Source organism: Ascidiella aspersa, chromosome 1 (genome assembly GCF_963924565.1).
Source record: "Ascidiella aspersa chromosome 1, kaAscAspe10.2, whole genome shotgun sequence".
Lineage (NCBI taxonomy): Eukaryota > Metazoa > Chordata > Ascidiacea > Phlebobranchia > Ascidiidae > Ascidiella > Ascidiella aspersa.
This window is the reverse complement of record NC_139447.1, coordinates 26,140,428-26,168,235: the sequence shown is the minus strand read 5'-3', so window position 1 is coordinate 26,168,235 and position 27,808 is coordinate 26,140,428. Positions and strand designations below refer to the sequence as shown.

The window sequence follows — 27,808 nt, the reverse complement described above, 5'->3', positions numbered from 1 at the left end:
CTTTACGTAAAATTTTACATAAATTATCCCATATAGTTCATCGATGATATCGATTAATATTAACGCGGCATTAATTCGGTCTTGTTCTCAAAGGATACTAAGTGGTACAGAAGTAGAACTTTCGAAAGACGTGTGGTTTGATATAGTTTGTTATGGGTGGCAATTAACAGACGTACGACGAAGGTGAAGATTTTGAGTCGGGTGACAAGCTTGGATAGTTTGGCATGATGTTATTTATTTGAGTTGTGTGACATTTGTGTGGGGTTCAAAGGGCAACACAAAGCCTTAGCTGAGTGCCTGTGAACAAACGTTTGGCAGAAATTAGGCTTTACGGCTTATGTGGGTGGAATGGTTTTCGGTTACAAAATACTTTATATCACATAACCTGCTTTTAAACGGAGACAGCTTGGTTGTAATATATAAATATGTGCCTGCCACGCTTCGAATAAATAGAGCAGGTGGTTTCAACAATTTAAACCACAAATAGTATTTCATGTCATAGTGCGTCGTGGTGCAATGCAAACAATGTAAGGCGACCTTTCAGATGAGACAGTGCATCTTAAATTACAACGCGCCACAAAGAAAACAAAAACTGTCGTTCGCCGTTTTCATTATCAGTCACCCTCCACTCCAGATGGAAATTTCATAGCGTCAGCACTTGACCTCAAATCCAGGCCGGCTTGCTCCGGCACTTACAAGCCAAGACGTGTGACAGGTCTACAATGCGCGCACTTGGCCAAAGAGTTGCACTTGGCCTTCCACGCTTTACGCGACAGGTGTAAGGTCGCTTTCGTTACCAGCGAACACTCTCCGGCCAACAAGTGTGTCGCGGTGGACTGTTCCACGTGACGTCACCAGTGAAACCGACCACGCTCCGACGCCTACGCAACAATCCCCAGGACGTCATCGGACTCGTGGCGAAATGCAATAGCGACAGGCCACTTAGCGCGCTGCGTTACTTGCCAAGCACAATGAAAGACGCGATCGGGTCGCTACCATTTTCGGTCGAAGCCTAGAAATTAGGAGCCGAGGCTGGCTGCGGCTTTGACGAGCAATTAATCAACTCGGTCGCTCTGGTCAATTAAGCCCACTTGCCGCACCAATTAAGCTTCTCTTGGATTCGACGTTTCCACCATTTAGAGAGGCCAGCCACGCGAACCGCACCTCGTAAAAGGCACTGGAAGCAAATATAGACTTTTAATTCGCACCCGTTTTCTGAGTACCTACGGTTTGGGCCGCTGTCCAGGAGCCACATCAAAGGTTTATGAACACTTTTTCTTAACTATCGCTATTGATTTAAAAAAAAATCACCATTAGCCCAAAAAAGAACCCCTAACAAGCGGTTAACGTTCCCATCACGCTGTAGAACAGATAGGCTTTTAAAGATCGAAAGTCATAACACACAAAGCCATAACAAAACCTTTGCCACTTCCCGCCTGTAGACGCGACAACACCAGTCTCCTGGCGGAAATATTCGGATAATTGACCTTGCGCTCAGACACAACATCCAATCAATGGCGGCTAGCTGCGAAAGCTATTTGTCGCCTATTTTATTTGTTATTGTTATAGCGTAATTTACTCTGTGCGAAAATTGAAATGCACCACACTCGACGAGACTCTAAAAATCAATTGAATTGATATAGGAGTCGTTGAAATGAAAAATGCGCGCCAAATTTGACATAAGTCGATGATGCGTCGAGCGGCAAATCGGAGGCACCTGGCTTGAGGCAGCGAATTTTGCCGGTGGCTGCGGGACGCTGACAAAATTCTGCGAAACAAGCAATCAGCCTAATCCTAATTCTTGCCATTGACGTCACAACTACTACATGCACCGCTGGACCAATCAACACCGAGCAATGGCAGTCTGTCTGACAAGAAGTAGAAAAAAAAACACCGCGTATTAAAGTATGAAGAAACACACCGCATAATAAAGTGTAAAGATTTAAAGCAGACGTTTTGTGGACACCACACCACTTCTAAGCGACATTGGTGACGAACAAACAAATAAAAGATCCAGGCATCGGCGGCAAAAATATATATGTAATAGCAATGTCTGCTCATTTTCTTTACGATTTCGCCACCGCAAGCCAGATGTGTCGTCATCGACTTGCATATACAGTAGGTAGCTGGGACATTCTTACCAGTCGATACAGCACCTGTAGGAGAGAAACGCTGATTCTTATGTGTCGTGCCACACACGAAAGTCGCGACCGATATAAATCTCCACCCACAGTTTGGGTGCTTGCAATAAATCAAACAACAGAAGCGATATTTAGGGACATTTCTGGGTGCTTTACTCACCCTTAGCCGACGCCTAAACGATTATGACTAACGGTTGGGGACGCCGAAAAGGATTAATGAAGGGGCCTATTTACGTGCTTGCGATTTATTTGGTAACGTTGTATTGTGTTACCAGGTCAGTTTCAAAGGCATGATGCGCAATCTTCGTATGGTGATTGACGTGACAATAATATCGACAAAACCTGCGCTTATTATTAAGTGAAATATGTCTTAAACAGACAGTTTTGTACATGTTTTGTGCGATACAGTAAACATTTTATTGCGTATATGACGAAATGTTTTTTTGTAAAATCACTTATCAAAATACACTGAGTTTAACGCTGAATACAACTGAAAAGCTGCATGAGGAAAAGTCTGCGGGATGTTTTCTACTTTAACATACTCAAAAGTGCAGGTCATACAAAAAATATCTGACCACAGCCCGATACCATCAGCGACGAAGAACAAGTTATAACCTTCGTCTAGAGACGTTTAATAAGAGCGCCGAGCCAGTACAAGCATAAGCCTGTTGTGCGTAAGCGCCAATTAAAGATTTACATGTCACTTAACACGGGGTCGCCTGGGTTATTTGCGCTGTGCATTGGGTTTGGTGTGCTGTTAAGGCGAGAATACACGCAGCTAATGGTGATACATTTACCAAAAGCCCGGCGTCATTTTGCATTTGAATACTCACTGCTGAATTTGTTAGTTACAAAAACCGACACGCTCTATCAACGTTCTATTGCTCTGATAGTAGACAGACAATGGACAAGAAAAAAACACAGCAGTCTGATGCCAAAAGTCGATTGCAGATCTTTCTCCAACTGTTGGTTTCTCCCAATTGCAAGCCCGAAGCTGTGACGCATGAGCGAGGCGTGGTGCACGCTGGCGGTTGCATCAACAACCAGGCCACAAATAGATCACAGCCCGAGCAGTAACAGTGGCAGTCGAACCAACATCGGCTGCTGCATTCATGACGCAGACAGAGCGTCGCGTCGAAAATTAACGTCAACTTTTGCGGCGCAGTTAAAACCCAGTGGCGTATACTTCAAAGATGGCAACAACCGAAGAACGGGCGTGGAGTGACAAACCGACTTGCCATTACATTCGCGGCGCCTCACAATTATCGCCGCCGTTAATTCGTATTTACAACGAGTGTATGCTAGCGAAGGCACGCGCATTCACAACTCGAAATGTTTCAGAACCTCCCTTCCGAAAACACTTTAGACTTGCGAGGGTCCACAACGCGCGAAGGCGCGGAAGTGGTGGACGCCTGGATGGCAGCCCTGGCGCGCGGTAAGAGAGTGCAGCGGACAGCTGTTGGCCGAAGACGCGCCTATTTTTAAGTTCCAGGAAAAGGTGTATTGCAAATAGTTTGGGAGTGCTTCGCCGCCTCGAGTGCTCGCACGGCGAAAATATGCGGCAGAAGATTTTAAACAGTCAGCACGGCGTAAAGCCACGTTTTGAACTTATTTTATGCATCGTATAGTTTGACGCGTCCAGTTTATTAAAAGTGCCATTTTTTTGCCATTTTTTAGCGATCGCGTTTCTCTTTTTAACCTTAAGCGTTTTTTTGGAGTGTCCACTCAGGCGACTTTTCCGCCCATTAAGGCCGCAGTGTCGAGTTTCTGCGTCCAGGAAAAAGGCTGGGTCACTGTCGGAAACGTTTGGAAAATAATCCTTCTTTTGTTCTTTTTAAAGCTGGCAGTTGCCAAAATGCAACAACTTCGAGGAAACAGGAAACATTGTCGTCGAGGTTACGCCCAGATATACATCAGTTTGTCTAGAAGCTATTGAAATGAAAAGGCGGTGTCGGTACTTTTTAAGCAGATATGAGGGTAGTAACAACAACAAATTTCTGGCGAAAGCCTAGAAATGTTTCGCAGCCAAAGTCATTCTTTTGTTCCGTTTTTATCTTAAACGAATAATTCAACGGCCAGAAACTAGCAATATAAGATTTGCGGTATATTTGAAATCAATTCTTCCCATCAAACCCTACAAGTTTCGCGGAAACGTACAAATCTAATTAGAAGACACGATCGGAATGCTCCCACGTTGGTATCGCCGGTTACGGACTGCGCAAGGCAGGCCATTTTCCTGCGCATTTCTCCCAATCTCTAGGGAAGTTCGGGATACGTGCGCCGTTCACGCTCTCATGTATAAAGAGCAGGAAGACCGGCACAGACGGTTGGATACTACACCTGCCTGGCGCGAGGTGCTACTATGCCTGGACAGTGGCCGGGAGAAATTACAGAAAGAGAAAAGCACCGCGGTCAGATTGGAATTGGCTGGGACGAATTTAATAACTTTTGCAACTCGCATGAATCCACTCGTACAGCTATCGCTGTCTAAATTTATCGCAAAGCCCATTGATAAACATGTGTTGCCGATTTGGACATCCCCTGAGGTTTGCTTGTACAGCGAGGTTTTCTTGTACAGCGTTTGTTGTTGCACTGCGATATTATCAACGTATATACTTATTACACTTTATTACAACAAGTTTCGTAGTAAAGTATTTGCTGTTGTTGGCCTAAATAACTGTTGGATTTACATGTAGACTTTGGACAGGGAGTTGTTAAATCGTTTAGAAGTGCATTGCCCCCTGACACGTTGACCTTTAGGCTATAGCGACCTACCGCATATAAAAGGGCGGTGATATCACCCTATAATAATTGAGCTGCGGCTGGCAGATTATCCATGCGCGTTAAAACAAGCAGGGCGCTTTCGACAAGTATGACGTCGACATGTTACTAGGGGATTGAATAGGTTCAGTTGCACTCACATAACAAGCATTAGCGCAAAACAACAAGCATTTATTTAGTAGTATTGTGATGGGAATGCATGTAAGGAATGTGGTTGGAGTCTTTGTAGTAAATACGTGTTGTGCAGCTTGTTATACGGTATTCATTATAAAATTTAAGAAAATTGCAAGACTTGAGTACAATATGTTCTGAGGTTAATAGCGGCTGCATACAGTCAAGCAACTGGTCCTCTTGTAAAACCGTGACTGCAACAACTTTGACTTTGGGGATTACGCCCTTCAAGAACATAACAGACGCTAGCGAGTGGGTTGCAAACAGCGTTAAATCTGTCAACCTTGAATCGGTCTGTGCCAGGACTTTTGTGTAATTGACATTTGCAAGTCTGGGGAGGTCAAGAAGGCAGACTGGAACGCATCTAGAGGAAGCAGCCATGCAAGACAGCGAAAGGCAACCTGTAATTACGCAATTACGGGGGCATTAACGCGGCCTCGAAGCCAGGTTGGGCCCGCGCGTTCGAAAAGAGATGGGTCTTGCAGACCTCGCACAGGGCACTGACAAAGTAAAATGTCGTTCGCATAAACGAAGAGTCGTCGTCTGTCGCACAGCGCGACCAGTTACGGTGCGTGTGTTGTGACATATACCGATATAGGGAAGCACAGTGAGGGCACATTTATTTGGCGGAAGACGAACTTTCAGCCGCTCGATGCCTTTAGCAGCGAGTTTAGTGAGAAAAATCAAGTCAGCGCAGATTTCAAAATACAACCCAGATTTGTAAATAACTACATACGCGAGTTCCAAGTTGGAAAAATTTAACGGAATTAAAAACAAATCCAATTGGTGTTACCGACACTTATCCTATGTGCATACTGATGCGTTTCACCTATCTCGTAGTACTGGCCTGGGCGTTGCAGCCTATACTTGGTGCTCTTGAGGGCGGTGAGTCGAGCATGTTTGTTTAACCCGGGACCTCGCGAAACCCCAGCGGTTAAGCAGCACATATGTTTTCGCGGCGCCTTGCTGCGAGGTGCATTCCGTCGAGGCGCGCTACTTGCAAAAACCGTGCGACGGCCTATGTGGGGTCTCGCGCCTCCAATCAAGGGAAATTTGAGCGCGCGAAATGACAAGGTTGAGGCGAGCCGAAAAAGAGAGAGAGATGATTCCTTGTGACACAAGAAGAAGAAGGTGTCTTGGGTTGAGCGCCGGCCTCATTTATAAAAGCCCATTAATTTCCTAGAAGGTGCCCAGTCAGGTGCGCTAAGGCGACACGAGGCGAGGACAGACAATTTCAGATCGATCAATATTCAACGCGAAATCGAGAGAGAAAGGCCAGGTCGCGAGAGTTAGCCTGCGGACTTGACTATAAACGAAATGGGTAAAATCTAAGGGTAGAATAGTAAGACGAGAGGGTTGCATCGTTCGCAAGAGCTACGTTACCTCAACGGGACGTTCAAACTGGCTCGGCCGTGTCATGCTACCTTACTTAATCCCGAGTAAATGGGTATTTAATGTCGTAGCGCTATCACTTTTCATGCGTCAAACAATACGGGAGAAGCGACTAATGGTCGGGAAGAAAGTTAAACGCCTAAAGGATTTCCTTAACATTCCATTTGCGGGACTTACGAAAAGAGATAAGTTGTAAAAGTCTTATTCAAATAAATTTAGTATTTATGAGATTTCTAAAAATCAATCATTATTTTTTGCACACTATGTAGTAAATAAATAGTGATGTTGTTAAAGACCAAGCCAGCCTAAACAACGCAGCAATTTATTAGGAAAATTGAATTAAGCTAGTTGCTTCTCGGAAAAGGGATTTTATTTGTGATTCTGAGAAAACGCGGTCGCCAACATGTTCATGGCGTTTGAGGAATAATTCTAATCTAGCGTCGATCATAATGAGAGATAAGGTTAAACGGTGGTCGGCAGTATCGCGTTCACTGCCAACACAAAGTTCTTACCGTCTGGCTATAACGCTTTTTTATTAGTGGTATCTGTAGCTTACGGAGAAGAGTGTTTGTTTCTTGTAATCTCATGAAACGATTCTAATTCAACGTAAAAAAATCAATTGCGTTAGAGATAACAGAATGTGTTTAAGGTATGAGAATTCGCGACTGCATTTTCATTATAAAAATACATCAAGGAGCATCGCCGCTGCGATATTTTTCTACGTTTAAGAATAATGAAGCGCAGACATTGTTCAGCCAGAAAAACAACAGCCAAGAGCCGTCGGTCGCGACTGGAAGCATGTCATTGCTGTTAATACAAGAATTCTCTGGGGTTTCTAAGAACTTGGCTAAACGACAAGCAATAAATGAAGATGTGCCCTCGTCGCCAGCTTTTACACGTAAAAAGTCGGCAAGCCAGACACACAGTGCGAAGTTTGTACCGGTAAACTGAGTAGAAATGTTTTACACGAACGCTTAACCAACCTTTTATTCAGTTTATGTCATTTGAAGGTGTTGGGTAAACCCTCCGCACCATTTCAAAACACTTAATGGAAATACAAATGGGTGTATAGATAAATGCACGAAGGGTTAACCTAAATCACCACTTTGTGTTTCAGATTTAGAAGGAGTTGATAGACAACACAGGGTGGTTATGAAATCCTGTGTTCGAGACTGCAGTTACTGCGTGTGTCGTCACCGGCACGACCGTGAGTGCAAACCGACAGCCAGGCGATGTCGTCATCATGGGCGCTGTGGTCAGCAGCGTGAATACATGACTTTCTTCAAAGCAGGACTCGCGCGGCATCAGCCGACGCAATTTGACGCGCGGAATCACTTTGATCGTCCGAGCGACGTCTTAGTCAGCGCCCGAACCGCGGCCGCCGCACCAGCCCAGCAATCACCCCAGCCCTTCACCGCCCTTGCGCGCCGTTTAGTGTGTGCAGAACACGCTCCCGGTCGATTTAAGCGAATTACCGCCACACCTTCTCCCGTTGAATGCCCGCCACCGTCACCGCGCCATTGTCCGCACTACGGTCCTGCGCTGGCCGATGTACCCCGAATGCACTGTCACCAAACCCCAGCGAACCAACGCTGCCGCAATTTACAGCTGCGGTATGCTGAGAGCAGGGTCCGGCGGAGATTGGAAGCGCCGTGGTCTGCGATCAACTGCGGCAAACTCTTCTCCCTGCTCCTCCTGGCGATTGGCAGCCTCTGCCAAGTCTCGACCGCGAGCGGCGCCTCGCTTTCCCGCGCGCCCTTCACCGAAGCGTCGAGCTTCACGACCCTCGCAGCGACGAACACGCCGTTCGCCATCCCGTCCACGACTATCGTTAATTACGAAATGAAGCCCCCCTCCCCAAAAATGATGGCGCCGGTGGTGGAAGACCAGCTGACGCCGCCGACCCGATTTCGCCGCACCTCGCCGCAATACACCGGCCCCAGGTACCTCCACGGACACGAGGACAACAAGCGGCTTATCAACAAGTACGGACAAGCGATCGAAATCCGGAAGAAGGGCAAAGTGAGAGGCTCCACAAAGATGCGTCCTTGGAGTAAGTAATCGCGTCTTTATTCCCGTATCGAATGTTTAATAGCTCGGATCGAGCCTAATTTGGTGTTGATGTATTCCACTTGAAATTAAAGCGTTGGCATTTTCATTTTGAACATGCATCAACAATGGGTCGCAAATTGCTCCAGTGTTTAGAGAGCTTAGCCGGTGCTTAAGGCTACGGCGCATAAGTGCTTGTGGAAATCGTCGGGCGGCAAAATTAGGCGAAAGGTGCGAGAAAAGACCACCGCACGTCCTTTCACAGGCCAATCAGCGAACGATTAGAATAGCTGTGGATAGAGTCTGCAAAATAGTTCCGAATGTCGCAACGAAATATTAGCTTTTGGAGAAAAGTCACGAATAGGATTGGTAGGCACGTTGACGAATTGGAACGCAATGACGTTTCGGATTTCTTAATTTTCACTAGCACTTTCTTAACGAAGGGCATTAGATTAAAGCGCTCTTTAGCGAAAGGCTGTGTCAAAGTGATTATGTGGCAATCGTCATAGAATTTGGTAAATAAACGATTATACCGAAGCGTATAGTTCGTGGATGGGCGCTGTACATCGAAGGTTAAACCATTAAATACGATTTTCTTATCTGAACTTAATCTAACAAAACATTTAGGTTTTACGTTTTTAATCACCTAAATGACGAAATTCCGGAAACGGCAAAGCCTGTAATTTCACAACATGCCAGAAGAAAATAATTTGAGCATAAACGAAAGGCCACACATTAAATAAAACGACGGGCCGGATAAAGTGGTCGCGTTGAACAATTTGCTGGGAGACCGAGCATCCGCAATCAGCATTCGCGGCGCTCGGCGCAATTATAGCCGCCAAAAGACCGGCCTGGCCGGAACAACGTCGTAAGACAACTTCTTGTGATAGGTTTCCTTCTGCGAGCTAACGCGTCGCGCCACAACCCGCTTATTACGACTTTAGCGCGTCAAAAAATCGCGCGTGTCACCTGAAAACCATTTGCCAACTCTTTTCTCTACGCGTGATGTCGCGTGCTGCTGGTGGCTTTTCCGGGCACTCCGGAACAAAAAACGCAAAGCCGATGGCTTCAAACAGGCGTTTGCCACGACGCGACAATGCAAAACTGGATCTTGTCGCGAATATTTCCAGTTATATGCAAGTTAACGCATTACGATGATCCACCAAAATGGCGATTGTCCAAACTGACATCCATGACATTTTTATTTAAATCAAGCACAGATTAATGCTAAAATCCATTTCGGTGTAAACACTAAAATCGAAGCACAGCAAAGACCAACGAGTTTGGTAGAGCAGGGAAGGCACGTGACATACAGGCAGAATTTCTCATATTCGTTCCAACAACAATCGATCAAATTCAAAAAGCTGCTGCTGGGCGCATTTACGTGAGGTTTTTTCGCGTAGCCTTTGAAGCACAAAACCACCAAGACTGCTAAAGCCGTAAAGCATAACCTTAAACAGGGTACAACACAATGACGACCGGATTGGTGGTTCGTACAGGCTTTACATTCCAATAATACGTTTACGCTAAAATAAGTTTCTGGTAATCTTAAGCGCCCTTTTTTTACTTAATCACAAATTTAGAATACGTAAAAGCAAAATGTTTAGAGAACTGGCAATTCGTTGTACGGATTTAATAAAAAAATAAAGTTAGACTACTATTCTAAAGCAGCACGCATCAGGCCATTCAACAAAACATTAAACTATATTTTTTAACCAAATTATCGACAATCATGCATCCGAATCTGTGTATGCAAACTCTTTGAATAATCCATCATACTTACTTCAAAATATATGAACGATAACCATTCGATGGCACACATGTGCGTAACAACAAAATCATGATGTTTCATTAAAGAATCCATTAATTGCCATATGTGCTAGGTTAACCTAAAAAATTACTATGTTTTATACAAAAAAAAACAGACGTTAATTTAACTGCATTGTTTCATTCAGTCCACTCAAATTTTCGATTATTTGAAAAATTTTCTCTATACTTTTTTATAAACTTTCACTTATCTAATATATTTTTTGATAAAGTTCGGAATATCGTGAACCTTTGAATGTCTTTCATGTGCGCACATTGCAGCGTTAAAAGAACCACGATCACATGATGCCAACAGATTTTCCGGCATACAACAAAAATTGCGTCATCCTGCAGTAACCCGTAGTCCCTTATATTCCACACAACCCCAAATACTTCAAAGGACTGTAGAAAAGCAAGTGTTCTTGCCGCGAGATTGCGACATCCCTTCGCCTTGTTTCCGACAAGCAAGCAACAGCAGGGAGGCAACAGAGCAAAGCGGTTTGTTAAAGGGTAAACGTCGATGGTCTTTGTAATCACTGCGGATTAGTGCGGGTCGAGCCACTCGGCGAAGGAAGTCCTGGGCGAGCGGCAACTCCCAATTTGGCCTCCTCCACACCGTGCAATTTTCACGCAGTTACAACCACCGGCGTGCGCTAATGCCACATCGCGCCTTCGCCCACCGACTGCACGACCAATGTACTCTCATTCGAAAAAAACATCGACCGGGCTGAAGACGTGCAAACGTAAGACCACCGAAATAGCAACGCTTGGTCGTCAATCAATCGCAAGCTCCGCGAATTGTAACTCTATAGCAAAATGTTAGCAAAATTCGTCGATGCAAGTTTGGTTGTTCCCCGTAACATAAAATCTCAACTTAAAGCATATGGAGACAGCAAGGCGTTACAAAGCGGGTGAAAATGAACTAAATGGGCTGAAATATCATGGTTCCTACTGAAAGGGTAACTAGCTAATTATCCAAAAACAGGTCACAAATTTCACCGCACGATATAATAAAATCCGGCTACAAAAGGTAACCGACATAAGTAGAATGGCGTCATATTTCGCTACGTCATTGATTCTTGTGTGTAATCCACGTAACAACGGGCATGTGCGCGCGATTTGGCTTTGCGTAATCACCACTTAGCGTCGGCGGAGCATACGCCCGAAAAGGGAAACTGGCGCATTGTTGATAAAGGTGAATCGGTCGCAAATAGACGACGCAACAAATGTAGGGGGCGCGTGAGGTAAGCCGATAGACAAACTGAAAAGCGCCGATTAGTTGTCGGCGGGTCGCTAGTTCAGCTGACCTGTTGACGGAGCCGCGGGCAATAAAAGCATTAGCCCAAAAGGGAACGACGCGCAGGGCCTCGCCCAATTCTGTGCAATTGACCATGTCCGTTATTCGTCGCACTGTCCAGGGCTCGGCCAGATGCCCACGCAGCACAGGAACTCGCAGTTGGCGTGTCATTAAACGTGCCAGAGCCCCGTGGCTCACACGTTGCTCGTGTGTAGTGCACAGAGGCGAGTTTTATCGATCCCTGGCGAACGTTGATGGCCGCAAATACTTCGAACACGAATATCGCCCGAAACGTGAGCGACCGAGCGCCGACCGGAATCCTAAGGTTATAGCAAGTTTTTTTAAGGATCTGGGCAAGTATATTTTGCGCCATAAAAATGTAGTATCTTAAGTTTAAAGCTTAAAAAGTGTTATGTGCATGATATCGTTTTAAAAATCGATTTCCTTATAAAAGCTATAGAGTTCGCAGTTCTAAACCATTTGCCAATAAGGCAGTATTAGTTTTAATGCGATAAAATAAATGAGCACAGCCAAATTCTCTTGATGACTAAGGATATCATTGCGTCAGGCTAAACACATTTCGCACCCATATACGCAGTGGTGATATTACGTTGTTTCGAACGCTAACCCGAATAAAATTATGGTTAGAACACGAATACTTCCTCGACAGCATCCTGGGTAAAGACATGTCAAGCCAAAATTTACCTGGCGTGCAAAACGAATGGCCCCCCTCTGCCACAATTTTCCCAGGACGCTGGCGGCGGGCTGCTGATAAGCCTCAACGGACACTTGAGTTGGCGAAAGCGTGTCCACTGCACACACACAGTCCACCGCACCCGCTCAAGGAATGGGGTCGTGCAAGACATCGCTGATCCAACAGCGAGCCGAAGCGCCGCCTAACATTTTATAACCACTTCGATTTTTCGACCAAACGCTCAGGCTACAGTATTGCTGCGATTAGCGCGTGAAGGGTGGCGTGTCCTTATTCTATAATCGAGGATGACGCAACGTGAAGAGTGGGGTCCGGGGATTTTTTGCACCACTTTCGCCTAATTTACCCCTCGCCGCGTTTCAACGACACAGAACGATAATAGGGCCTATTACCTGCCGTCTGAGGGTAAAAACAAGCGTAATTGCCGATTGTTTACCGAAACAACGCCCGACATGCTCGAAAACACGGTAAGCCGGTTGTCACACAGCGTCTGTCAAACAAACGACAATACCCGTATTACCTTTAAAACTCGTCTGCGTTTTAGTTGCATCTGCAAGTGCGGCGAAAGCAAAACAGAACCGGGTGGGCTGAGGTGTTACGTGTGACATCACGATCGATCATATGCAGGTGACATCTTGACAAAAGCGCGGGTAATGGAACCGTTGGAGAGTTGGCAGTCACGATCCCTGCTGCACCTCCCATCTGTTTTCGATCAATTAGGAGCTGGTGGAAAAGCGGCTAAACAGCGCAGACGCCTATATATGTCCGAAAATAAACATTTGCGTGATCAACATAACCGGCTAATCGATGGCACACCCCGCGTTAATGGAAGCACAAGCATGGATAGCAATATTTTCCGGGTAAAGCCGCGCCAATCCTGGAAACAAGTGCATAATTCCGGGATAAAAAATAAACGAGCCCTGACTCGTGCGTGACCCGGGCTGTTTTTGTAGGGCAATCACGTCACCTCACGCATGTGACACGGGACCATCGAATGACAGACCACACCTGTTGCCGCGCTTATTCCAAAAAACATAGTCTGAGTGAAACTAAATTTCCCCAAACTTTAAACTCTGAATTTTACATCGTTTTTTTTTTTTAAATAGTTAGACCTATTTGCGGTTGTCTGATTTAAACGCACCTTGCTCACAGGTAAACATAATTTTCACTAAATGGCACATCAAATAAAATAATTAATTGACAAGTTACATAACTAAAAATTGTTGCTGTAATAACCGGGTCGGTCTGGAAATACTTAAACGACAAAATCGGTCAGCGTTGGGCATTTATGCCGCGATATTAATTTACAAATGACCAAAACATGATTTTGTTTGGACGGAATTAAAGCCAACCGGGTGTAGCCTGGTCGCGTTGGGTCAGGCCGCAGGGCAACGGGTTTTCGGTCACGCGCGGGTGAGCACGCAGACACAGGGGCAATTGTCCCCCCTGCGAACTAAGCGTAATGGACCGGGCTATGGCTATGATCAAAGTGTCGATCAACTCGCCGTGTTGACGTTGCAAACATTTGGTCAGGGTGGGGCACGCGGCTCCTGGCAAACGCTCGCTCACCCTGGGGCCGAGAAACCTGGGGCCTGGGGGCGGCGCGCTCGCATACCGCAGCGATGCACGGAAGCAGTGGCGGGGTTAGGGGTCCGAGCAAGGTATTGCGAGTATTTGGAATAGTTGTGGCCAGGGAACTTCACATGCGACTCGCGAGCACCCTTCGCTCTTTTATTTTTAAGATTCCTTTTTGGTGGAACAAATCTATATAGGTCGTTAAATGAGCAAAGCGAAGGGACACTTGGCGATTTATGATTAGATAAAGCACTGGATTTGCCGAGTTTAAGCGTTATCCAGATTAATACCTAATGTCGACGCACTAATTTATGCGAAAATAGATCTCAGTCGAACATCAAAAAGAAAATAAGATACACAAAAACTTTTTAGAAAAACAAAAACCATTTCGGATAATCATATAGACTGGTCGATAATGGGAGTCGCTCAGGCACCATACGCTCTGGTGATTTAACAAATCAGCAGGATACGGGGTCAACAAAACACCCATGAACCGCGCGTCAAGTAGATTAGCATCAACACATCATTTTCCTTACTTCAGACCCTGCATTCGATGACGCTTACGCAATGTATTCGATTGCGACGTTTGAGGAATTTTCGTGAGTGAGATTAAGTGATCAAATAATGTAAGATTGTTTACAGTTGTGGTCTGTAACAACCACCCTTGCAACCGAATTAGATTTTTAGAGATGTGCCGGTCGTTAAAATGTAATATTAACCAGCATTTTTTTCTTGCAGGCATTTTGCAGCTTCGATCGGGCGGCGGCGCTGGCAAGGTCGTCATATTAGGAGTTAAGTCTGGTCGTTACCTTTGCATGGATAAAAGAGGAAGGCTGCGTGGGCAGGTGAGGATGTTAGGCTTTTCACAACAATATTAGAACAAGTAGGAATGCTAAAGTTCTGAAACCCCAAACAATACACCCAAAGTAATTTATTTTAAACTAGGAAATTTATTTCCATTACGAAACTCAGGGTTGGTCGGTTTTCGCCACACGAAGGTAGTTTTTGGTGACATTTGAACAGGGCCAATCGCCACGTGTGTGGCAGGCACTGTACCAGGCCCCGCTAATCTGAAAAGGTAGGGCGCAACCGCGGCAGGGGTGCAATTAGCAGAATACATCTTGCTGCGGCGACGTAACACGGCAAACACAACACAGCGCTTTGCCCGGGCAGCAGCATCAGCAGTATAGTAACAGCACTTGAAACGGCAAAAGTTATGCGCCAGCAAGCAGAGCAAGGAGGGGAGTGGGGCGGCAAAACTGGGGTTGCGTGCGAGAGCGAAAGCGTTTGAATGAAAATCCGTTAAAAATGAGGAATAATTTGTCGGTCGGCTTTAGGCTTGCGTGGCTCTGCCCACGCTGGGTTTCACCAGTCGGCGCTTTTCGTGGGCACAGCGATAAGCGAAAGCGTATTTTTTCTCAGTATCAGCGGCCATGTTAAAACAGGTTAAAGTGAGCGCATCTACACAATTTTGTAAACATGAATGTCAATTATTTCATACGATGAAAGCTTAATTCAAATCTTTGGAGAAAGATAATAGATTAGGTCGTAACTCGACTCGTCGATATAAATAGGTAATGTCCCGACTGATGCCTAATCATAACGCTTAAATGGCATCAGCACATTATAAATAGTTCTAATGTCGTTCAACTTTACAGATAAAATTTACCACGAAAATGGTTGTCACTGCACTCGGTAGTGGGTAAATATATACTTAAAAAAATAATAACGAACGTTATTTGTTGCGCAGGCAGCCTACAAAAAGGCGATGTGCGTCTACGACGAGGAGATGGTAAAGAACCACTTCGTCTACTTCCGAAAGGTGCGAATGCGCAAGCGGCGCCGCATCCTGCTGGTCAGCATGTATCTGGGCTTCGACAGGCGCGGCAGTCCCAAGCGTGGTAGGAAGGTGCAGCGCAACAGCAGCGTAGCGCACTTCCAGAAGGTCAACGTCATAAAAGTCCCAAAAGTCCCAAAAGACCCAAAAGTCACAAAAAAGAAAACGACGACAACGAGGAAACCCAGGCCAAATCCGAGAAAGCGTCCGGGCGTCAGAAGGCGGCGGCCAGGTGCTGCCAGGAAGCCGCGACGGCGCCGGCCGGGCGCTGGTAGCAGAAGGACCACTAGAGGCCGGACAGGTACGACGGCGGCACCAACGAGCCGGTAGAAGACACCTTAGCGCGCGAGAGCTGCACCTGCCCCCCATTCGAGCTGGCTTTTAAAGTGGTTTGCGACGACACGCCAATTCGCGTGAAGCACCGATGTAGAAACTATACGGGGCCGGGGCACGCCGGCGCGCCAACACCAGGAAACGCAACCACCTTTTCCTTGTCCGCCGCCGCTTTGTTCCTCCTTTCTCCGCTCTTCTTTCACTACGACTTAAGTTCAATCCGCCCCATTTTGCGACGCCTTCTATCTACTGTATTGTAAATTATATTTATATCGTTCTTTTTACGCGCGGCCGACCGACCGAGTGAGACCGAGATCGACAGCCACCCCTTTATTTTCTTACATATTTATGCAAAAAAACACTTTCGTTTTTTTTATTATTACGTATAACTTAAGCGCAGTATTTTTTCCATGATTGAATAATACATACAAGCTAACAAAATCGAATAATACTCTTTCATTAAACTGCGTGCACGGCTACCCAATAATAATTCTACATTATATTATAATAATCCAAATGGTAAAACGACATTTAGGTAATTCTACTTTTCTACTGGTTCCGTCCAGCGAAAGGAATTTGAATCATGATTACGATACATCATTTTACCAAATTGCCTTGTTTGTACACGGTTAGATCCGCTTTTGTAGTAGTCGCCGACTAAATCGTCATAAATATTCGCCCTATTTCTTCAATCATGTTTTAGCGAGGGATCGGGTAACTCCAGGCCTGCCTTCGCCCGCCACACTGCTTATTGCTTCAAGGCCATTCTTGCTGTATTCCGAAGGCGCTGGTGTTCTTCGTGAAGCTGATAACAGGACAAGAGCCAAACATGGAAGGCGGATCGTTTGTATTCCGCCGGTTAGTTTTTAACCAGTCAATAGCCTATTTACTGTGCGTACAGCAATTTTGGTTTGCTTTTTGGGGCTTTTACCTTTGTCGGCAGCTTCAACATATCTCGAGATACATTCCCTATAAGAAGTTGCACAACACGTCGACTTGCTGTAGCTTTTACTTTCCTTGTTTAACTTTCGCGGCTACGTTTTTCTTTTGTTTCGCCGCCGAATCCCACATTGTACAACAGGCGAAACACTTCGCGGAAAAAGTATGCCATTTTAACATCGGATCGACAGACTCTGCACTTAGAAATTCTCGTTGCTATACACATACACATAGGCAGCCAACTACCACCAACAATGCCGTTTGCACCACGTTTATCGGCGCATTTCTATACTATATACGAGTGTATTTTGAACACTTTTGTTACTTGACTTAGCTGTGTTAATCATGTCTGTTTTTTTCTTATTCTTAGTTTATTCGCTAATGTTGTTTTGTTTGTGCGAATTTTGTGTAAATATTGCAACGATTTCACAACGTGGAAATAAAACCGAATGAGAAAATAGTGGATGGACTTTTTTCAGAAAAAAATAATATGAAGTTTAAATTATATAAAAAATCATTTTTGTAATCCACGAAAGGGTGTTTTATTTGCAGCACAAAGTTTAACGGCAATACGAAGGTCGTATAGAAATAACTCAGGTCAAAATACAGTTGTCAAATGAAAAGACTTAATGAAGTACGAATGCCTCCCTTATTTCATTAGTTCGACAAAATAAACTAGACTGGAGAAACTGTTTTTTTAACGTCCTATTTCGCGCTTTTTTGTTTCTACAAAAAAACTGTTTGCTATTGCTATGATCAGTTTCTGGCGCATATGATGCCTAAATAATGAACTTTTATTCAATATGCTTTTATCAAAGAAAATCAAAATCTTGGTAACAGGCTTTCCGGGTTAACAGCTCGAAACAAGTGTTGCGATGGCCATCTAAATTTGTCGGTGATATAAGAAGTTTCCAAGTAGAAACAAAAATACAAACGAAAAGCATTACTGTAGTTTGTAAGACAATAGCTAAAGATTGGATACAAAATAACAATTTTCTGTTGTTTCCTCACAGAAGGCAAAAACAATGCTCGAATCAACGAAGATATTAAAACGGTCACTTACTGTCTGGCATCGGTTCGGAGTTCTTGTGGATCCCTAGCGCCCTCTCGTGCGCGGAACCGCCGATTGCGTCAGAGATTCCTCCCGGGTACATTCCCATGCTCGACCAAGGCCACTTTTTCCAGTCGTCGACCGGCAGCTTCACCCCTAAATTTCAAGGAAATTATTTAACAATGCCTATAGTCCAAACTAAATAAATATAGCGCCAAGTCGAGTGCTTGTGCTTGCGTTTACTCCTCATAACAGTATTGCGTATCTTAGGAAAATTCTCCACTGATACGAATGTTTACAAATTGAACTCGCACAAAATTTAACAGTTTAAGATTTTGTTCTGCAAATGCACCTAAAGCATTCTATAAAGGGCTGCAACTGACTGACACATTATTAATTACCAACGCGATTAGTCGTTTTCATCCTTTTTCGATCTTCGGATTTATTGGTCGACTTTTCGACTTTTTACTATCGCAGATTAATTTCGTGCTTATTTTTTTGAAGACCTAATTTCTTAACACAACGTGTAATAGTATATCAGTCTAAAAGCCCGTCAAATAATCAACAAACGTTTGTTTGTTTGTTTGTTTTTGTTGTCTTTAAAGGCAAAAGCGTAATTTGCATTTAAATTCTATTGTTTCGAGTTTTTCACGCTCTGCTAAACTCTAGCCCCGTGCAGATGGAAAAAATCACGCCTTGGAGCAATTTTCACCCTTTGCTAAACTCAAGCCCAGTGCAGCTATAGAAAAACGTTACGTTTTGAAGCGATTTTTACGCCCAGCTCAGCTCAGCGCAGCTGCAGTGTAAACGGGCCTTTCAGAAGGGCAATTGTCAGAAATTTAAAGAAACTAAGTTACCTGCGATCCATTCGCTAATAAGAAAGGCAAGTTCGGCGACAAACTCTTCGGTAAATCGATCGTGCGACTCCGGGAAAGCTTCACAGAACGTCAGGTAGATCGCTTGCGCCAGACAGCGGGGAAAAACCTAAACAAATGAAAACGCGTTTTTGTATTTTTTTATTTGTTTACCAATTTCTTTACGGACCCCTGGGATCGCGACACGAGCACGGCAGGATCTTGAATACCGCACTGAAAAGATATTTTCTCTCTATATATATATATTTTATTCTATGCGAATAAAAGTCTTAAAAAATATAACATTTTAAAATGTATAAGTGTAACAATCAGCCTGGCGCTGGGTGATTATTTTTAAAGTAGACCCGAGGAATATGAATCCAGATATGTCAGGTAAATTCAAAACTGGTCGTTTTAACGCAGAAAGTGGCTTCTAATTGGTATACACGCGAATATCAATTTTGGACAAATGTCCATCGCTGATCGCTCTATTGGAACCATTTATGGTGGCTGTTTTTAAAGTGGTAAATTTTGTAAAACGATCTTTATGCCGATAAATTACTTGTCGATTACATATCTCTTGTCTAATCATTGTTAACTGTTGCAAAAATTACGCAGCCAACGTGTAATGTGAAATATTTGAGGTCAGTTCTTCAAGATTTTCCTTGTGATCATAACTAACCCTGTCCAAAATACAATTTCTATTTACTTAAATCTATTTGCTTTGTGCCAATCTATGATGTCATTCAAAATTGTTATTGTAACAAGTAAAACCTCGCCAACTTGGAAGTTTAATAGAGCAAGCAAACCGTATGTTTTAACTTTTCACACATGGTTTCCATGCTGACATACAGTTGTTCAACAACACCCCTCACAGTTATTTTCTTAAAATATGTTGAAAAATGTTATTAAATTGAGCAATATGCAAATGTTTCTTGTGTGCTCATAGGGTCACATCTTCATGTTAATTTAAAAGTCTTGTCAAGGCATTTTTTAGCATTAGGTATAACTTTGTAATGTCATCTCTTAAAATGTGGTTCTATTTCTGATTTGGTATATATATCTATGTCTCTCCTGACTGATGGCTGTTTTAAATTGAGGTATAGGGAATTTTTTCTCAGCATATTACTAAAAATATTAGATAAATTATTTGAAAAATGCCAAAAGTCACAGCTGTAAAATTTAACAGAAAAAATTAAAAAGACCCATCTTACCACCATGAATTTGTCTCTGATGTCTGGGTGTGCACTGAAGAACATCGCCACATAACTATCTGAGATGCGAGTGAAAAGCAAGTCTTGGGCATGTGGATTGTGCTGTAGCAAAACATATACTTTATTAGTACATTACTTAATAACACAGCTTAAAATAGCATCTAAGTTCACCTCAAAATGCTCAAGAAAGAACCACCAAAAGGCATCTTGCAACATTGCAACTGATGCTTCTGAAAGAAATAACTTTTTCCACATTTTCATGAATCCTTTCTAAAAGAAAAAAGTTTTTTTTAGAATTGTTACTTTTTATTTATTGTTTCTTTTTCCTACATTAAATGTTTGTGCTTCCGTTATTCTGTTAAGTATTTGTGGTGCTTCTAATTGGCTCGGTAACTCAGTCAATTCTTTTGGGCGGAATCCTGGAAAGTTCACAAACTAAAAAAAACAAAACATGAATTGATAATATTACCAATGCAAAAAATATTTTTATTATGCAACATCTAAACAAACTGATTTTCAGCTTACTAAGTTCTATATGATACCCTGTGTTAAGGTTTTTAGCAAACAAAAATTAACACGTTTTATAAAGGCACATTCAGCTAGTTGCTAAAATTACTTTTAAATTTTACGACTAAAATTTATAAGATATTTCATTGCAGAATATTAAATATAGTAAAGGAAAGCAAGCTATTCAATGTCTTAACTTTCAAACTGTTTTATTAAAAATGTATAAAGCACTTGCATCTATATTTCTTGTGCGTGATGCTTGTGCAGCCTCCTGCATTGTTTGTTTTACATCTTTCTTCTTCTTTTTTCGACTGTGATGTAGTTTTACTGCATCAAAGCTGGAAGCCTTGTCTAATTCCTCTGAAGTAAATAAATACCACCAAAAATATGTCAATACAATGCAACTCTTACAAAAATTTTAACTAAAAGTATTTTTTTTTTATAAAAAAAAAACAAATATGTTCAATATTTTATGTGGTGCACACCTTTCCTTGGTGCATGAAATAGGTTTTCTGGAATTCTTGATGGCCGGTCTTCAGGGCTTGTGATATATGATGAAAAATACAACAGTCTTTCACCAAACTCATCTAGTCTCATTTCCATGTCAGATAAACTTTCAAGGCCAAATGCTTAATAAAAAAGCAATCAATAATGTGTTTTGTTTTTATTTTAGTTTTGTTCTAAACATATAAAATAATACAAAGCAGTAATATTTTATTCTGAACTTATAATTATTACATAGTTTTCCATTATTTTTGCTCACGTGCACTTTCTTGAATTTCTGTTTTAATTTCATCCAAGGTCCACAAAGTATGAGATATTTCACTTATATCCAAGATTCTTTCAGATGTTAATTGTTGTGGCCATTCATTCTAAAAATTAATTATTTAACTAGTAAAAATTCAACTAAAAAATATTAATTTTATTATTAAAGATGTATTTTTTTACAAAGCACTGAAAGCAGCATGTATCATACCACTTTTTCAAACTTTAAAAATTCTTCAAATGTTTCTGGAGGATGAGGTATTTCATTTTTGGGTGCCTGTTTTACTTCTTCTCCACCTATGTTAGCCATGAGTGCAGCAATTTTTGGATTTATGGCATTGGTGGAATGCATTTTTCTGCAAAGTATATTTTTAATTGTTTATACAAGGCAATGTACATTGATTTCAAATAATATAAAACCAATGCGAGATTACTTTATATCAATTTGGTTCTTACGAAATTATTAACCATAGAACATCAAACAAAATTAATTTCCACAGAAAAATTAATGACAACAATAAAACCAAAGCATTTGAATTTGCCACATCTTAGCACCATTTTGTTATCATGGTGTTGATTACGGGGAAACACCTTGTCGCTAAGTAACGAACCGATATTGAAAAACGAGAAGTCATAGAAATTAAAGAGATTATTATAATCTCTTTGATAGAAGTAGAAAGGAGACATAATGTGTCATTAAATGGTTAAATTAAATAAATTAATAAGTCATCTAACAATTTGGAGAATACTGCACTAGAAATGTGGCAACTGAACCCATTACTTTAACACCAGAAATTAGTATAGGCTATAACTGACCAAGAGCTAGCCAACCTACAAAATCTCGCCCTATCTCATCCTACAATTTCAAAGGCAAAATAAACATATTTATTCAGCATCTAGAAAAAAATATTTTACAACCACACTAATACAGGTCTATATTTTAGGAATATCAAAAAAAAATTTAAATTTAAAAAAATATAAATATTGAATATTAATATTCGCCGAATATTAAAATATAAAAACATTTGCCAACCGTTTAACCAACAAAATGGGGTAGACCTTGAACACACCTTTCCAACGATCCTACACATGATGCCACTGATATGGGGGATAAGGGTTTAAATCGACGATAACCGATATTTATATTCATAATTAACCATGCGATATAATCGCCATTTTTGCTCCCAGTAGCATCCCCTTAAAATGAAGTGAAATTTTCACTTGCCAACCGTTTAACCAACAAATTGGGGTAGACCTTGATCACACCTTTCCAACGATACTACACATGATGCCACTGATATGGGGGATAAGGATTTATAATATTAGGGTAACATTCAACATGTTTTCAGCGAAATAATGGAATTTACTGAACATTGCAATTTTTTTTTGCAATTATTTAAAAAAATATTAACGTTAAACAAAAAATAACATCAGATTTGATATCAGAGGCCCAAAGTACATAGTGTTATGCTTCCGGAACCTCGTTTAGGACCGTTCCGGCTTAGGTATTTTATTCATCGCTTGGCCGGTATTATTCGACATCCCTATAGCCCTGCTAGCTTAGCCTATTTCAAGAATTTATCAACAACCTCATTTGTCCTCTAATTCTCGCACAAGTAAAACCATAAACCCCGGCCGAAATATTGTGATTATTTTACCATTTTTTGTTTTCTTTTGGACTCCCTTGTATCATGCAATAATTTCATTTTTATCAGTAGGATATTTAGTTTTGCTATGTATTTTAAACGTTCTAAATACTTGTTGAGTCTTTTTTATCTTTTTGTATCTAGGCTATTTTACAATAATAGAAAATAGAAAATGACTAGAATAATTAAAAAAGAATAATATAGCTTAATTACTTCGTTTGCAACCATTGTATTATTATGTATTACCTTATGTAGTATCTATAGTTTTATGTTTAGATTGTGGATTTCATGACCACTGGTGACGCTACCTATTTATACAAAGAGGATGTAAGGAATTTCTATACACCAGGGGTTCTTAAACTTTTTTACCGCGGACACCTAAAACTTTTTTTGGCCCCGCGTGGACCACAATACGCAAATATTTTTCAAAATTACGTCATGAATTTACGTCACAATACAAATAAACTTCATACGTCGCTGATTTCGGTCCAAAAATGTGACGGAGTTTAATGCATTCAGTGCAACCGCTTTATTTTTTATTAAACTGTTGTGTTTGATAAATTGATTACTTCTTAAATATACACTAATATTTCAATTAGGCCTTCATGGACACCCTAAAACTAGGTGACGGACCCCTATGGGGTCCATGGACCCCAGTTTAAGAAACCCTGCTATACACAATTTAAGAAAGGCCCTTCATATCAGCGACCCTTCTATTAGAATAAGGTTTTACGACACAAAAAACTCTTTACAGTTTAACTTACGGGGAGGTTTTATTTGCTCAGTCAATGACCGCTAAGTGAAAGTACTTAACGTTACTGTAAACGGAACTCCACGTAAAACTTCTTTACAAAGCGCCTATAGTAAAAGAATCCTTAAGCTTTTAAAATGTGAATATAATTTCTGGTTCTGGCGGACTCCGTTTGTCATCAGAATACTGGCCAAGAAAATCAATAAAAACTATAATGTTCCGCATTTTAATTATCTCAACTGTCCCAAAATCTAAAACATTGCTTTAACCATAATTGAACAGTTTTTTATGGGAGCGAATATGAAATTATGTAGAGATTATAAAGTTAGGGGATAACATGATGCCAGAAAACAACTAGCCTAATCTTTAAAACACATGTTGTTCTCAAACGATCTCGTGCGCAAATAACCAACAGAAGTTTAGTCTGTGAAAATACGTTCGGCACATACAATACATCCGCATATTTATCGATTATTTTAAATAGGAATTGTTTGATGTTGACAAATTTGCGAAACCACTAAACACATTCCCAACTAACCTTCATTGCATTAACGTAGTTAAAATGTGTAAAAAAACATTGTCAAGTGACTCCTCAATCAACATTTTACTTTAAAGTAGAAAAACTTAAAAACTAAATTTAGTGTGAGAGACACGGCCTAGTGACCACCTGCTGTATCCAACCACCAAGGTTGGCCTACCTAAATTTGAATCTTACGTGCAATAATATTATTAAAGAATATACTTTTTAATTTAAAAATCCAGACTGGCAAATCACTTTGCGCCAGGGTTTGAGCAGTGAAATCCACGTTGATTCATTAAAAATTGATTTTCGTGAAGAACTGTGACATACTTTAGACCAGTGCTTTGCAACTGTTTTTCACTTGCGGCCTACTAACAGGGTTAAAAAAATTGGCGGCATACCTGCAAAATATACCCCAAACCACAATAGACACATGGACGAGTATTTAAAGCCAGCCAGAGCGATTAAATGTGACAAAGGCGCAAAGAATTGAGGTAATTACTTTTCCCCAATATTTCCAATTTTGATGTTTCACGGCCTTCCTGAAAAGTCGCAAGTCACTCAAAGTGGCTAGACCAGCTTCGGTTACGACTTAAGGCGAAGTTTGATTGCTATTTAGAAAATAATATTAAGGAGAAAAAAGCCAAAGAAAAATCGTAATGTTGCACGGGTTTGTACCTATGGATAGTGCCCAAGGCGCCCCACTTAGGTATAACTGTTGAAAATCGTTCTTGTATATAGTTTAAAAGCGTCAATCTAGTTGAGTTAGACCTAAATTAGTTTTAACCAACACGGCAATTTAAGGTAACGTATGTTTTTTTATAGATTTTGCAACTTTCTGAAAAGTTAGGTACAAGTTCTGTTGCATTTTGTCAAAATGTCTGACTTGGTGTAGGTCAGGCCCCCTGGGGGCCACGGAACAGTCATTGGGGGGCCACGAGCATGTCTGTAGCAATGTCGTGGTATTGCAAAACCGTGTCACTATTTTCATTTTTTCAGTTAAACTCAAACTTGTAGTGTTAAACCTTCTTTGGCCTATTGTAACGCATTTTTTCTAGCATGTTACTGCCTGCTGTTCGTGAGAAGTTTTGCAAAAGTCGACCTCAAGCTTGCAATTCTTTGTCTGTAGCCTAATCGCCAAAGATTGTTACGTCACTGACAACCAACATTTGTGTTTTTCTAGCTTACTCAGAAAGGTAGCAAAACTAATAGAAGCAAGTTAAACAGTTTTTTCACAAAACGTCAAATAACGATACTACCATTTTGGCTTGATAGAGATAGATTTGTTGCTGTTCCATTGATAAATTTTGTTGTAAAATGAATTGTGTTAAGTGGTCAAAGCAAGCCTAACAGAACGAATAATAGTTGAATTACACATACTTTCAGAGGTTTACACAAAGCTTAAACAAGGTTTTGTGTTATTAAATGTCCAAGATTGGCAAATGGTGCGAGAGTTACGTCTCTTTTGGCTTTACAAAAGTTAGACGAGATGGCCATAGTTGTGCATAGTGTCTGCACTTCTCGGTAGTGATGTCAAATGCGTCATTACTGCCCTCAAAACTTAAAAATCACCGTGATAAAAAGCAACCCCGAAGAAAGAAAGATGCCGCCACAAATTTTAGCCATTTTTTATAATCGAGGGGGGCCACGAGAATTAAAAGCCTTTCGAAGGGGGCAACGAGGGATAAAAGGTTGAGAACCACTGGTGTAGGTTTTGCGTTAGAATAAGACATTAACAATTAATAAAATCTCTTTACACCACGTCACACCTGGCAAGGTCTCGAAGCACACCAGTTTACTATACTAATAGTATAAGGTTGCCACAAGTGTTGCGTAAAGGGGGACTTTAGAAATCGTTTTTCGCACCTGTTCGTATTGCTTATTGATAGACTCTGAGTAAAATAATGTATTTCGCCGAGAAATATAAATATTAAAATACTTTCGTTGGTTTTTTGGGCAATAGTTTTTTACTTCCTCAGATATTCTGTTTGTACATTCAATTTGTTTAAGTTATTGCTAAAGTGAAGTGTTTAAACAAGTAAAGGCTGCATAAGAAAAACGATGCGAATCGTAAACAGCATTCTATTTCACGAATTAACGAATGTGAGATTTACTGCATAAAGAGATTTCTCAGCAAAACAGCATGTGCTTTTGAAAATTAAATCAAACTATTTGTACAACCAAAGCGTAGTGCCGTTTGGGTCAGATTAAACCCGTGGAATTATGGTAGAACAATTATGTCAAATAATATTTCAACTCTAATATTTCCTATTTAAAGGACAGCAAAAGCTATTTTATATAGAAACGACCTTTAATTATTGTGAAATTGGTGTAGGCCGGCTTACGACCATAAAACTTGTCGCGCGAAAACCATAAGTTCTGTCTTTCGGGATGCACTAGTTTATGGGTTATTTTTTTACAAAATTTAACGCAATAATTAGCATCAAAAAGTGATTAAAGCAAAAATATAGGATTGACCTAAAAACGAACACCTCTAGTACAACATTTAAAACATTATATGCTAGCATTAAATAATTAAATCTGATAATCCAATCCCTAACTCTTGTTAAAACCCTATAAACTTCAGACACAGTAATCAAATGTTTTTCACAGAATCAGGTCTGTCGTCCAGATATAATAAAATATGAGCGTTATCCACAAGTGAAATAATGGTATTGATAGTATTGTTGCTGCTGAGCATAAGTGGTTAATACATGTTGTGTAGTTTGTGGGACAAGCATCACACGGACGTCCTTGGATGTAAGGCTTACCACCAACGTTACCGCCTGGCCCATAGTTGCACACAACAAATGTGGCGGTGTCATAAACGTTACCATCTTCAATGACGACATTGCTGCAATGGCTTACACCACAACCAACAGCATAAGTGTTGGCCCAAACCATTTGAGTGTAGTGGCCACAGGGTTTTCCTCGCGTACACGATGAAGTTGAATAAATGTAATCTTCCCTTTCAGCATCCCATCTTTTGGTTGCTTTGATCAGTATCTCTGCAGCTGTTTGACTGGTTCCACGGGCTATGTACAAATTTTCGCCATTATACCCAGGAAACCTTTCCGTCGTTCTATCCGCGCTCTTACTGTGTACATACAAGCACTTCTTTGAGTAATCTTGTGCTAGTTTACCAAGACCCTCGTCCCAATCCATTCTAAGCATATTGGATGCTGTTGGTGACACAGTGCTTCTTGCTTTATTGTGACTATCTATTGTTTCTTGCTTATTTACTTCAGTGAGTGAATTTTCGCCCATCAATGTTTGTCGTTTGTTCATAACTTGGATATCTTGGCTTCTCGATATTATGGACATACATAGACTCACCAGAACAAATAACACAACAGAGGTCATGACTCATGAGAACTTTTATTTGTCTTTATATTTAAAGGATTATGGCCAAGTAAAATGTATAGCTTTACCTAAAAACATTAATTACAGTATGAGAAAAATAGAGG

The 27,808-nt window shown here is 41.4% G+C and overlaps 3 protein-coding genes across 3 annotated transcripts in view; 1 reads left to right on the top strand and 2 right to left on the bottom strand.

Annotated features, from left to right (window-relative positions):
- LOC146168571 (protein FAM227B-like) overlaps nucleotides 1–21,775 on the bottom strand; it is a 154,735-nt gene extending 132,960 nt beyond the window's left edge. The window contains exons 1-9 of the mRNA XM_083388794.1: nucleotides 21,636–21,775; nucleotides 21,423–21,531; nucleotides 21,145–21,288; nucleotides 20,895–21,019; nucleotides 20,483–20,587; nucleotides 20,324–20,422; nucleotides 20,153–20,254; nucleotides 18,942–19,068; nucleotides 18,097–18,240 (exon numbers count right to left, since the gene is read on the bottom strand). Of these exons, the coding sequence (XP_083244920.1) occupies nucleotides 18,097–18,240; nucleotides 18,942–19,068; nucleotides 20,153–20,254; nucleotides 20,324–20,422; nucleotides 20,483–20,587; nucleotides 20,895–21,019; nucleotides 21,145–21,288; nucleotides 21,423–21,531; nucleotides 21,636–21,734 (1,054 nt within the window). The 5' untranslated portion in view covers nucleotides 21,735–21,775. The remainder of the gene's footprint in view (nucleotides 1–18,096; nucleotides 18,241–18,941; nucleotides 19,069–20,152; nucleotides 20,255–20,323; nucleotides 20,423–20,482; nucleotides 20,588–20,894; nucleotides 21,020–21,144; nucleotides 21,289–21,422; nucleotides 21,532–21,635) is intronic.
- LOC146168572 (uncharacterized) lies at nucleotides 3,045–16,091 on the top strand. The gene is made up of 7 exons (XM_083391678.1): nucleotides 3,045–3,214; nucleotides 3,982–4,095; nucleotides 4,402–4,552; nucleotides 5,397–5,496; nucleotides 7,603–8,538; nucleotides 14,663–14,769; nucleotides 15,675–16,091. The coding sequence occupies exons 1-7, from the start codon at nucleotides 3,045–3,047 to the stop codon at nucleotides 16,089–16,091; spliced, it is 1,995 nt and encodes a 664-aa protein (XP_083247804.1).
- Nucleotides 21,776–25,676: 3,901 nt separating the features above from the next.
- LOC146168570 (GLIPR1-like protein 1) lies at nucleotides 25,677–27,704 on the bottom strand. Its single transcript, XM_083386296.1, has 2 exons — nucleotides 27,113–27,704; nucleotides 25,677–25,687 (listed from the first exon to the last, which is right to left on the bottom strand). The coding sequence occupies exons 1-2, from the start codon at nucleotides 27,702–27,704 to the stop codon at nucleotides 25,677–25,679; spliced, it is 603 nt and encodes a 200-aa protein (XP_083242422.1).
- Between the last annotated feature and the right edge of the window lie 104 nt (nucleotides 27,705–27,808).

Bases quoted from the DNA above. Each gene is read 5' to 3' on its own strand.
- LOC146168572 (XM_083391678.1), top strand. From the start codon at position 3,045: ATGGACAAGAAAAAAACACAGCAGTCTGATGCCAAAAGTCGATTGCAG. The intron at 3,215-3,981 runs GTAACAGTGGCA...TTCTTTTTAAAG, and splicing joins AATAGATCACAGCCCGAGCA to CTGGCAGTTGCCAAAATGCA. The intron at 4,096-4,401 runs GTACTTTTTAAG...CCCAATCTCTAG, and splicing joins GAAATGAAAAGGCGGTGTCG to GGAAGTTCGGGATACGTGCG.
- LOC146168570 (XM_083386296.1), bottom strand. From the start codon at position 27,704: ATGACCTCTGTTGTGTTATTTGTTCTGGTGAGTCTATGTATGTCCATA.